The sequence below is a fragment of the Rhamphochromis longiceps genome, linkage group LG5 (assembly GCF_057381845.1).
Source record: "Rhamphochromis longiceps isolate RC_006_pf linkage group LG5, R_longiceps_female_GT1.1, whole genome shotgun sequence".
Taxonomy (NCBI): Eukaryota; Metazoa; Chordata; class Actinopteri; order Cichliformes; family Cichlidae; genus Rhamphochromis; species Rhamphochromis longiceps.
This window is the reverse complement of record NC_140561.1, coordinates 25,409,564-25,422,088: the sequence shown is the minus strand read 5'-3', so window position 1 is coordinate 25,422,088 and position 12,525 is coordinate 25,409,564. Positions and strand designations below refer to the sequence as shown.

Below are 12,525 nucleotides of genomic sequence, written 5' to 3'. Positions count from 1 at the left end.
TTATTGGTTAAAAAAAAAAAAAACATGATTTGAAGATGCCAGTTTAGGCTCTGGGTACTTGCATTGGGCATTTAACAAAAAAATAAATAAAAATTTTTTTTCTAGAATTGTTACAAAACAGCAAACAAACAAAAAGAAAAATCAGCCATTTAACTTAATCATCCAGAAAAATAGCAATTTAAGTCTTAAAGAAATGATCAATAAACAATTAGGGTTCAAATTAATTGAAGGCTAATGCTTACATTTTGGTATGGGTGAAAGTTTAACTTAAATAATGCTATAACACTCGCCTACAATAATACCTACATTTTTCCTGATTTTAGCTGTTTTTACTTAAATAACAACTTTTATTTTTAATGTAATATTTTTTCAATACGATTTTATATTGCCCACCTCAGCTCATATTAGCAAATATTTTAAAAATTTCCACTTATAATTACTTTTAGATTCGGACCGGCTTTCAAAAAATCCAAACAGACTGAGGTGCAAAAAGATGACGAACTGTGAAATGAATAAATGACCAAATTCAAACACTGGAGGGTGCCAAACTTAAGATGCAAAAGCACAAAGTAATATTCAGGGGGATGGTCATGTTGACACATTTTAGAAAAGAGCAGGTCAAAACATTCACCATTCGATTTTATTAATCAAAAGTCGAATTACAGTAGGGGCATGTTATTTTTCCCCCCCAAAACGTATACCAAGCAAATGTAGGAAAATTAAACTGCATCCTAACATTGGATCGTCATACTTTAAGAAAAGCAACTACATTTACTAAATGTTGACATTACACGAGTATTAAATACATGCTGAACTTGTTTTACGGACATTTTGAAACAAAAATATAAAGTTAAACTTAAACAAAATAGAAAAAAAACCAACAATTTATTCTTCACTTTTTACAAATAATACAACAGAGTTAAAGAGATCTAAACATTTCAACACTTTAAGAGACAATGAATAAAATGATACATCACCAGAATATCCAAAACCTTTCTTCTGGTTATGTGCCAACACATATTTTTTTCCCCTTTCTTAACATTTGTCTTAAAGGATAAAGTTACCTTAAGACTTGGAGTTTAAAAAAAATACACACACACACACACACACACACACACACACACACACACACACACACACACACACACACACACACACACACACACACACACACACACACACACACACTAATTTTCTATTCAAATACTAAGTTTAGAATACTTAAACATAGCATGATTTAAAAATAATAATGATTCTCCCGTTAAATTGTAGGATGTAATTTCAACTTCTCCAAACTTCAAAGCAAACCAGAATCAAGACACAGCAATAACATTAAGTCTTGGAAAGGTGAAAAACATGTTACAGCTGGCTAATAAATAAAATTGAAAGACTATCCTCTGTTTGACATAAATTATAACATGATTGTTAGAAACAACAGACTTAAATCTGAAAGCGGATCCTTTCACACATACCTAATAATGAATTATAATAGCATAAATATGCAAATTCAGAGCTTTTTGGTAAAGAACAAGATTCTAATTTCAGCAGTGGGCTTGTGTGGCCCCTTTGTTCTTACTGCATTTACCTGCTTAACACAAACCTTTCACATCGTTTTCTCCAGAAATGTTACGATAAATCCACTAAATTCATAAGTGTTACATTAATTTTTTCCTTTTTTTAGAAACGCATATTAAGATAGATGTAGAACGCTTGCCCTACTTCAATTCAGGCATCTTATCTTCATACTGTGGAGGAGGAGTGATGGGTTCAATGGTTACTGGGTTCTGTGTGGGGGTGCGGATTTGAAGGCGGAAGTCCTTCAGGTGCAGTTTGTCAGATTTGATTCTTCTCACTCGGAGGGGCCGGAGCAAGCGGCTGGCCCGACTAGCACTGCGGGTTGGCATACTGGGGTTAGATGTAAGGCCAGCGGGTTCAGATGGAGGCTCAGCGGCTGCAGGTTGATCATTAACAGGGGTTTCGTCAGTCGTGTTGTTAGCGGGCTCTGTTCCCTCGTTTTCCACCGCAGCTATGATGTCCTCGTAGGACGGCAGGTGAGAGGTGCTCTGCCGAAGGTTACTCTGACGCACGGGGTACTCACTGCTGCTGACCACTTCCTCATAGGTTGGCACGTTGTACGTAGTTGGGTCGCTGGAAAGAGACAAAAGTTTTGACAAATCATTGTAAATGACACACTTTATAAGCCTTCTTTTGGCAACTTTGACAGTTAAAAGGAGCCCCAAAAACACAGCGATGACAAACCAAAGCTGTCAACAACCTTTTGCCGATTGACACCTTCAAAAGGCACCATACAGGCATTCATTCGTGTTTGTGTCCATCTTTTTCAGCTTTGTTTTGGTCCCCATAAACTCTTAAGTTTATTAGCTTTGTGTTTTATCTGCTTAATATCTTAGTATATTGACTAGGTAAGCGGTGCCGATGTCTGCTGTTTAAGCCAAAGTAGATTGTCAATGTTACTTTTTGTCTGAAAGAAGCTTCTTGTTGTGGCTCCAAGAAATTTATAAGAAACAGCAAAGGCCCACAAAATAAACTCAATAGTCTTTAATGAGTTCAACAAAGTAGTAAAAGCATGTTTTTCTCTGTTTTTGTTTAAATCACATGAGTTGCCACCTGCTGGCCATTAGAAATAATTCAGGTTTCATTCATTAGTTTCAAAGGAGCCAAACTTTAGAGGGTTTTTGTGTGTTAAGCTACTTAAATAGTGACCTATGAATCATTTCAGCGTAAAAAAGGTAAAAAACTCAAGGGATGAACAGATGTTCTGGATACACATAACAGACAACTTTAATTTACAATCTCTCCTATTTAAAAAAAAAAAAAAAAAAAGATATATTTTTTCCACATTTCTCTTGTTGAATAAAATAAAAACAGATTTTTAAAAAAAAAATTTTGGGGATGGATTATAGAGGTAAATAAAATGCTAAATGTTTACTTAGTCCCTGACGTTACATAATTTGCAGTTTACTTGCAGTGGATCCTTTCCAAACAGAAAGACGGGGTACACCCTAGGCTATTGCAGAACAAACAGATTAGAGACAGACAACACCGGTACAACACCTTTTCACACCTGATTGCTAACTCAAGGAATTATCATATCATTTATAAATCCTAACATTTATAAATGATCTAGGAATAAAAATAGAACCAAACGTTATCACTTACGGCTGAGGCTCCTCTGGTATCGGAGTCATAAAGGGGACTCCTGTGGTCACAGGCTCACTCCTTCTATCCTGAGCTCTCTTCTTGCTCTTTAAACCAAGGCCAATGGCCAAGATCAGCATCAGTGCCCCAACTCCAACAAGCACCATGGCCACTGTTGGGGTCTTTGTGGCTCCTGAATTATTACCACCACCGTTGTTATTAGGTCCTGTGGAGTTGCCTGATGGTTTTGGAGAGGCACCCGAATCCCCTCCAGGTATCACAGTCCAAACAATCATGACAATGCCAAGGGCAATGACGCCCACTCCAAGGGCACACAGGGCATAGTGGGCGCCTGAACCAGAGCTCCTTGAGCTGGGGGATCTGTTGGGACGGCCGTTGTCACCGCATATACCCCGACTGGAACACATACCTGCAAAACAACCTGCAAAGGGGGGGGGGGGGGGGAGGGGGGGGGGGAAGGCTTTTCAGTTTGCACAAGCAGACACCATCTACCCCAACACTCCCCCAGAAATTTACCTCCTCTGTAGGAAATGATTTAGATCACAGTATCTGAATTTGTTTTTCAATTTGTGACCAAGTTTCTAAGATTACCACATTGTTATTGCCTGCGTCATGGTGCTTCTGTCTGTATTGTCTGTCTATTCTGTTAAGTACATTAAGCTTAATTTCTAGTATGGCCAATAAAGCTGATTTTGATTTTCCAGGGTAAGAACGGGCTCAAGAGTCTATATCTATTAGAGCACCACACGCATCACACGAGATGGGCCATGTCAATAAAACAAACCATTACCAGTTCCAGAACAAAAGGTTAAAATGACAGTTTGAGTGTTATCTCGCTGTATCCATGAACCGGTTTCAGACGCTATACTCTTAAAAACAAAAAAAGGCGCTGAGGCTACATTTTGCATGAGAAAGTAGGAGAACAGGTTAAAAGAAAACGTCAGGTGTGGTGCAAAACAGGTTACAGGAAAACAAAGAGTTCATTGGTAGTTCCACACATGTCTTAACATGACAAACACCAACCCAAGAGAAGGAAGGATGAAGATAAAAAAGTGACACAAAAGATCTTTGTAATGGTCAGAGAATCAAACAGAATAAAGAGTGTTTATAAAATTAGAATCAGATAAACATCTCACAGTAACACCAGGAACACCTACAGAATAAAATGCATTTTAAATTACTTTCCTGCCAAACAACATTTGTGAACCTTACTCTTTAACCAGAGGAAAAAAAAAAAAAAACCCAAAACGCACATAACTGAAAAAATGATGCCATTGTTGGCTCCAAATTTCCAGAATGAAAACCATAGCCGCAGACTGCTCCTCTGTAATAGCCGTACATAAGCGTGACCTGTGCAGATGATTATGAACTAAAGCCGTAATTGAATGTTCACAAGCATGTCCAAGTAATGACATCCTACTCAAAATATCCCTTAAAAATAGCAGACATCATCTACTTAAGCTCTACACCTGTAAGTAGCAATGTTTAGGTTGTACTGGTGTAAATGTTCTTTGTAAAGCCACTATAGTTCACACATTCATACAGATGGCTTACAAATTTAAAAGATATGATGCCTTGACACCTGTAGAGAGGGCACTCGGTGGCTCTGTTATGTTTGCTGGAATGGTTAGAATCCAAAGGTCGCAGCAAATCAACACACTGTTACTCAAAGTTCTCATCTGTATCCTATGATGAAATATTTCTGTCCCTGGAATGGTTGGGAATGATCTCTAACTGGATGACAGTTACCCCCCTAGTCTATAGCAGAATTGATTGATTGATGAGAATGCAAATTATGTAAATACTGTTATATTCACTGTCCCCAGATCTCAACCCAGTGGGAGATCTGGGGACATCAGTGGGAGGTGTCACTAATCGATCTCGACCAACATCATCAAAACGGCAGATAGAAGAAAATCTTGGTGTTCCATTAGAAACCATCCAAAGACACAATGAAGCATTTCTCTGAGCATGTGATTGTGTGCTAACACATTTTATGTTAGAGTTCGCTTTAATTTTGTCACCTATCTGTATATTTAAGCACACCAGACAGACATCTCGCTAATTATTAAAGCAACTTTTGAACACTTTCATATACAATCAGGGGAAAAAGTAAGTTCAACTGTAAGGTTTTACATATCATCTGGTCCTTAATAGGTCTTAAAATGAGATAAATAGAACCTCAGATGACCAAAAAACACATGACTTATTACACCAAGTCCCTATTTATTTACCAAAAAATTGTTCAAAATGCCAAAGCAGCAGCTCACAGCCTAAGTACACCATAAGTAGCAATAACGTTCTATGCCATCAGTGTGGGAAGGGTTATAAGGGTTATTTCCAAACAATCTTAAGTCCATCAATTTTCAATCACAAGTTGAAAACAATCAAGACAGCTGCCAATCTTAAGAGGAGTGCACGTTTCAGCAAATTCATTCCAAACGGGGACTATGCAATGTTTAAAAACAAAAAACAAAACAAAAAAAAAAAACCTGCAAAAACCCACGACTTAAACCTCAAACTTCACAGGTCTCCGTTAAAATGTTAAATGGCTTGTTTGAAAGTGCTGCCAGGAGTAAGCCTCTTCTTTAAAAAAAAAACAAACGAAAACAAAACATGGCCGCAAAGCTTAGGTTTGCAAATTTGCATCTGAACAAACAGACTTCTGGAACAACGTCTTTTGGAAAGCAAAACCAAAGTGGCCCTGAATGCTTGTTTTTCAGGCGCAGGACCTGGACACTGCAGGTATTGAGTTGACTATCAACTCCTCTGTATAAGAAAATATTCTAGAGTCAAACATGAAGCCAACTGTTTGACAGCTAAAGTGCTGCTGAAACAGGGTCATGCAACAGGACAATGATCCCAAGCACAGCGGCAAATCTTGAACAGAATGGCTGAAAACGCAAAGAATGAAGGTGCTGCGGTGGCCCAGTCAAAGTCCAGACCCTAGCCTGCTTGAAATGTCATGGTGGGATCTTAAGCAAGCTGTGCATGAACAAATACGCAGACTGAAGGATGTGAGAGGTGATAAAGTTGAAGACAATGTGTTTACTTTAAGTTAATGCCGTTAAAGGTGGTTCTAAAATCTGCTGACTCATGGGGTGTGCTGCTTACGCATGTTAGCTTAGTATTTACAAATTAAATATGACAGGGGCATATTACTCTAAAGACAATTAACCTCCTAAGACCCAAACTCTTCCACGGCATGCATTTTCAATTTCACTTTGATATTTGGGCATATTGGGGCCCGATGAATGTAAAAACAAAGAATTACCAGTTTTGTTTTGTTTACCTTTTTTTGTTTTTAAGAAAAATAAGAGCCACATATGAGGATATTCATTTAAAAGTTTGAACAGTAGCAGTATGATGTCCTCGTAAGTGGATATCAGGCCCTTGTAGAGCAAAATTGAGTATTTTGGTCTAAATAACCCAAAACGTGATGTCCACAGATGTGGATGCCAGGACCTAAGAGGTTAATTCACTTTTACAAGGTATTAATAATGAAAACAGTTCTTAATAAATAATATAAAATAAAGCCAAACCAAAACAAACAACAGTATTGGGAATTTACTCAGTAATATAAACTATTACCACGAAGGCAAAACTTCTTAGAGGAGGTAATTGTATACTTAGTTATTTAAACCAGAAATAAATGACTGAACTCAAATATAAATATTTAAAGATTCAAATGTTTGAAACCTTGGGAAGGCTGCAAAATAACCAGAAAAAGAAAGATGTTTAGACTACAGATTACTGAAATTTACATTTCACGAGTAACTGAAATTTAGAAAGAAAAAGAAGAAAAAAAACCCCCTGCAGTTTTACATCACACTAATGTACAAAAATCTGTGTTTGTTTGTTTGCCCACATACCTTTATACAATCAAGAGTTGAGCAACCAAAACTGACATACTGGTAGTTATTCAGCCCCTGAAGGCTTTTAGCTGTATCAGATACCATGACCTCATCACGTTGTCTAGCAACCACCTACCAACTGGCTAAAATGAGCCATTTGTAGTGTTTATGCACCTACAGCACCTTAGTAAAAGCCATGCATCATTTTAATTAATCATGATAATAACACTGAAAATAAAGTTTCATTATGCTGCAGAGTAACCACCTAACAGAAAACTATAGTCACTGAACAAACAATGGCCATTTAAGACTAATACACGAAAGCAAAAGCGTTCAGTTTAGAGCCTGACTGATACAGGATTTGTAAGGCCGATACCAATATTTGGCGATTTATTTTATTATTCTGATCATTATCAGACCAATTTTTTAAGAAAGACAAAACATAATTTTCCTAACATTTGTTATGTGTAGTCATTTATGTGCTCATTACACTATGAGCTGTATGTTGTTTTGTGGAATTTCAAACCTGTGTTGCTAACGGGGAAGTTGTAGAGTGTCCCCTGATGAACAATATGAAATGTCAACACGTACAACATGGTTGAAGATCATTTTCTTGTCTCTCATTTACTTTTTTTTAGTTTTCACTTATCGGCTGTTATGAATACTGATACCAGTGAATCAGAAAATAGTTGATATCGACCAATGATAGCTACCTACTAATTAACTGGTTTGGCGCCAATTCATTCATCATCTATTAGTCCTTATGTTTTTGGCTATTTGAATATCTTAAAAAAAAAAAAAAAGAAAAAAAAAAGAAAAACCATACATATATAGTAAATAATTTTTGTAACTGTTTTTGCATGATTTCATTTTCTGGCCTAGAAGTGTGGATTAATTCAAATTTCTAATCTGTGATTTAATCTTTGATATGATACATCCATTTTATAAAAGGTGGAGAAGCATATGAGTGTACACTTCAGGGCACTTTGCTGATGTGATGGGATGAACAGTGACTTAACAAACAGCATTTTTCATTTAAAGCAAATGTGTACTCTTTTTGTAATAGCAGTGTGACACAAAACCATATATATGCGCAGAAATCTGTGCCATCAGAAACTGAATTTGAATAAGTTCAATTTGAATTGCTCAGATTGAATCTGAATTGTAACTTGAATAAATGCTTTTGAAAACTGAATTTGAATTAGTCTAATTTGAAATTGAATTTATGGTTTGAAAATGATCATCACTAAATTGAAATTGAATTTTATATTTTGAAAATGAATTGATTTGCTTTGAAACTGCATTTTATCCTTTAAAAATTCAGCTCTCGAATAATTTCAGTTTCACTTCTCACCATTCAGTTTCAGTTCTACAATTCAATTTCAGTTCCAAAATTCAGTTTTTTGGAACTTGCATCCGGTTCAAGCGCAGATTAATAGAACTACGTTTTACTAGCGGACCGAAAGTGTTACTGACGGGAATCTACAGTGTCTTGAGCTGAATTAATACTTCAGAAGTCATTCGTCATGTCGAATGACCAGCGGATAAACTCTCAGGTTGGTAATAAATGTATAACATGTATAAGAACAAGCGTCATGTTAACAAAAGATAGCCGTACAGTAACTGTTATGCTTATTGTAGCTGTTAGCCAAAAGTGCAAAGTGCTCTCTAGGGTTCCTAAATAAAATATGGCATTGAGGGAAATGACCTCAATGCCATATTTTATTTAGGAATTAATCCCTTCTTCTTAAATATAAGAACCTCTGCTGGTTTTAATGGCACTTTGGATTTCTTTACTTTCTGTTCCACTTCCAAACCCAAATAGATGCTGACAAGCTGACACAGTAACATGGAAGAGGGAAAGACGTTGGAAAGGACTACTACAAATAAACCTAATGCCTAACAATGAAAAGTGTAAAATAAGAACAATAATAATAATAAAGATAAAAGATGAAGTAACACGTTTTTAGTATTTTATTTATTCCAAATGATCATCCAGATGTCTGTGACATGTGATGACAAACACCATACTGGAAGGCCTTAGTCATCACATGCTTAAACTCATCATATATTTTTGCACATGCTGAACAGGCAGTCAGACATGCTGTAACTGTGGGGTAGAAAACAGCATGAACACCATACGGCAGGTCTCTCAAACTCCAGTCCTCGAGGGCATGGAAAAGTTGCATGACACTGGCCCTTGAGGACTGGAGTTTGAGACCCCTGTCATATGGAATATGACAGGTGTGGTTGAACTGCATGAAGACTCTGAAGTTTGTCTTCTCTTCTGGCAGGACAGGAATGTGGCCTTGTCCTGTGAGCCACTGTAAGGATGTACTTAGAGTAGAACTGGACTGTCACCGGCCTCAGGCTCTTCACCCTTTTCAAAGACAAAGCAGTCATTTAGATAAAATATTAGATATTGTTTACCTGTAAATGCACAAAGTAAATTTAGAAATGTAATTATTGTCAAGAGTGAACAAGCACTGATAGTGTAATCTACAGCTGTGGCCAAACGTTTAGAGAATGAGAAGTGTTGTTTGCTTATTTACAAAGTTTGCTGTTTCAGTGATAGTTGTATATCACATTATATCACTTCAAACAGAGGTGATCCAGTAATGCTGCACTAATGAATTAGACTAACTATTCACTTTAGCTAAAGTTATTAAGTTAGCTAAAGAGTTGGGATGCTGTGTAAGGCATAAATAAAGCTAAAACACAAAGGTTTGGGCACCGTTTTGCACGTTTCCCTACTGTAGGGGTCTCTGCAGGCATTCTGAGAGGGTACAAGATAACAACTTTGGAATTCTACTAGAAACAGTCGATCATATTTGTTTGTCAAAGCTGAATTCAGGGCAAACTATGCTAAATTACCGTTTTTAGCTAACAGCTACAATAAGCATAACAGTTACTGTACGGCTATCTTTTGTTAACATGACGCTTGTTCTTATACATGTAATACATTTATTACCAACCTGAGAGTTTATCCGCTGGTCATTCGACATGACGAATGACTTCTGAAGTCTTAATTCAGCTCAAGACGCTGTAGATTCCCGTCGGTAACACTTTCGGTCCGCTAGTAAAACGTAGTTCTATTAATCTGCGCTTGAACCGGATGTAAGTTCCAAAAAACTGAATTGTAGAACTGAAATTGAATTGTAGAACTGAAACTGAATGGTGAGAAGTGAAACTGAAATTATTCGAGAGCAGAATTTTTAAAGGATAAAATGCAGTTTCAAAGCAAATCAATTCATTTTCAAAATATAAAATTCAATTTCAATTTAGTGATGATCATTTTCAAACCATAAATTCAATTTCAAATTAGACTAATTCAAATTCAGTTTTCAAAAGCATTTATTCAAGTTACAATTCAGATTCAATCTGAGCAATTCAAATTCAAATTGAGCTTATTCAAATTCAGTTTCTGATGGCACAGATTTCTGCCCATACACATATCCCTGTCAAAAAGTATTGAGATATATTTTTGCAGGTATGAGATTAAATTTAGCCTTGCTTATTTAGAAATCTATTTAATATCACTTACCTTATTTAATAGGTTTTATAGCTTAAGTAGTAATCATTTTTCATTGTGGCATTTTTTTAAATTACTACAGAAGTGATTATTAATAGTGCAATCAAAATTATTTCAGTAGCATTTATACCACTTTAATATTGTTTATTATTCACTAGTCTCACTTCAAGTGTTTTTTCCCCACTTTAGCTGTTATTTATCATGTATAGTTGCCCACAACAGTTAGTGGAGCATGCTAACCAATTAAAAAAAATAACAAACAAACAAAGAAAAAATAAATAAACTAAACACAGCTTTACATAATGCACAACAGCTAAACATTGTTTATTTTACTGGAAAACCAGTTAAAATTGATATACAAGTTATTTTTCATACATTTCTCAGTGTTTTTCTTAAGTATTGTTTCACATTAATGACTTCAGAGACAATTACCCAGCCCTAACGCACATCCTGTTTCACAGCATTACACTCTGAATGCTCATTCATGCTGGTAAGGATCAACTGATACTTATTTAATGGACGGAATATCTATATTAAATATAGTTTCTAGCAGGCACATTCATTAGATAATGGTGGTGGACTGCCAACTACGTTTTTAGTGCCTAATCAATTAAAAAACATTACTGTGGTGAAAGAAAAAAAATGTAATTTAATGTAGTCTGCCTTAGCAGAGGGCAGGCGACTAAATTTAGTAGGGGGGGGAACAGCTGAATGATTGCATCTCCACTTTGATATTCATGACTTGATTATTAAGAATTGTTGAATGGATGCAGTATCTGACCAGGTCCTGGTGTTCCCCTCGTCAGTTATTAAACACACATGATCAAGGACGAAAAGAAGGTGACAGCTGCAAAAGAGGACTACATATAGACCAACGCTGTCATTCATTTTCTCTACATTGCAGGCCTGCTGTATTGCATGGGTGTGTCCCGTTCAACATCAGTAAATTTTTTGCATTAAAACTCGGCTTATCAGGTAATAAACACCGGCCCAGTTGGTCTGTTTTGTGGGTAACATTAATCTATCAGTCCGATATTACTACTGTCAAAGTAAATAAAAACGCTGGTAATGCTTTCTGGTGAAGCAGGAAGGGGAGAGGGTGGACCTGCCCACATGAATTACTCTGTGATCTAAACGTGTCCGGACACAGGTCAGATTGGATTGAACCCCACGCAATGACACTGAGAAAGATTAACAACTCGCGTACTGTGTCTATTAGATCGATAACAGTCCTGGTCACAGTATATACGAGCATAAATCAGCTTAGCTCTGAAGTGTAGGCCTTACCTTTTCACCGTTCAGTGGCCAAGTACTTCCCTCTTCATCGGTGAGTTACCTGACTCACGCAGGTGTTTTCAGGAAGATCAGAGGGGAAGAGAGGGAGACGACATAGACGCAGCAATTCAGGGCCGGTTCAACTTTTTTTTCCTTTTAAAAAGTTTTTAAATCTCAGACGAATTGATCAACACAATGTTTACCGCTGCAGATAAAAACAGAGTTAACAAGAACTTTGCACAAATTCCAAGCGTAGTGAAACCTCGCCACCCCCTGTTGTAAAGTGCGCCCGTGTTCTCTTGGTCCTAGTGCTGCTCAAGTAAACCTCCACCGGGAATAAATTAGTGGTACAAGGAGACGCCCAGAAACAGCTTATTGAAATAAAGTAACTGTATTGTACAACACGATTAATGTTGGATGTATTAACTGTATTAATTACAGACACACACAATTAGATATTAGAACAATAAAACTATTGTCTTACAGGAATTAGACAGTATTTCAGAGCCCAGAGTAAAATATTTATGTTCTGTAAAAATAAAAATAAGCAAATCTTGGTTATTTAGTTGCTGGTGAATTTATTAAGGGTGCATTTATTGAACTCATAATTTTGCTTATAAATATTTATTGTTTACATTTAATTAAATTGTATTTATATGGCTGCAAATCACAACAACACTTGCC

General features: G+C 36.5%; 1 protein-coding gene across 1 annotated transcript; it reads right to left on the bottom strand.

The window, feature by feature from the left end:
- Nucleotides 1-1,078: 1,078 nt before the first annotated feature.
- On the bottom strand, nt 1,079-12,148 carry tmem51b (transmembrane protein 51b). The gene is made up of 3 exons (XM_085406853.1): nt 11,854-12,148; nt 3,181-3,601; nt 1,079-2,148 (listed from the first exon to the last, which is right to left on the bottom strand). Exons 2-3 carry the CDS (start codon nt 3,585-3,587, stop codon nt 1,716-1,718), a joined length of 840 nt encoding a protein of 279 aa, XP_085262979.1. The 5' UTR covers nt 3,588-3,601; nt 11,854-12,148; the 3' UTR covers nt 1,079-1,715.
- Nucleotides 12,149-12,525: the final 377 nt, after the last annotated feature.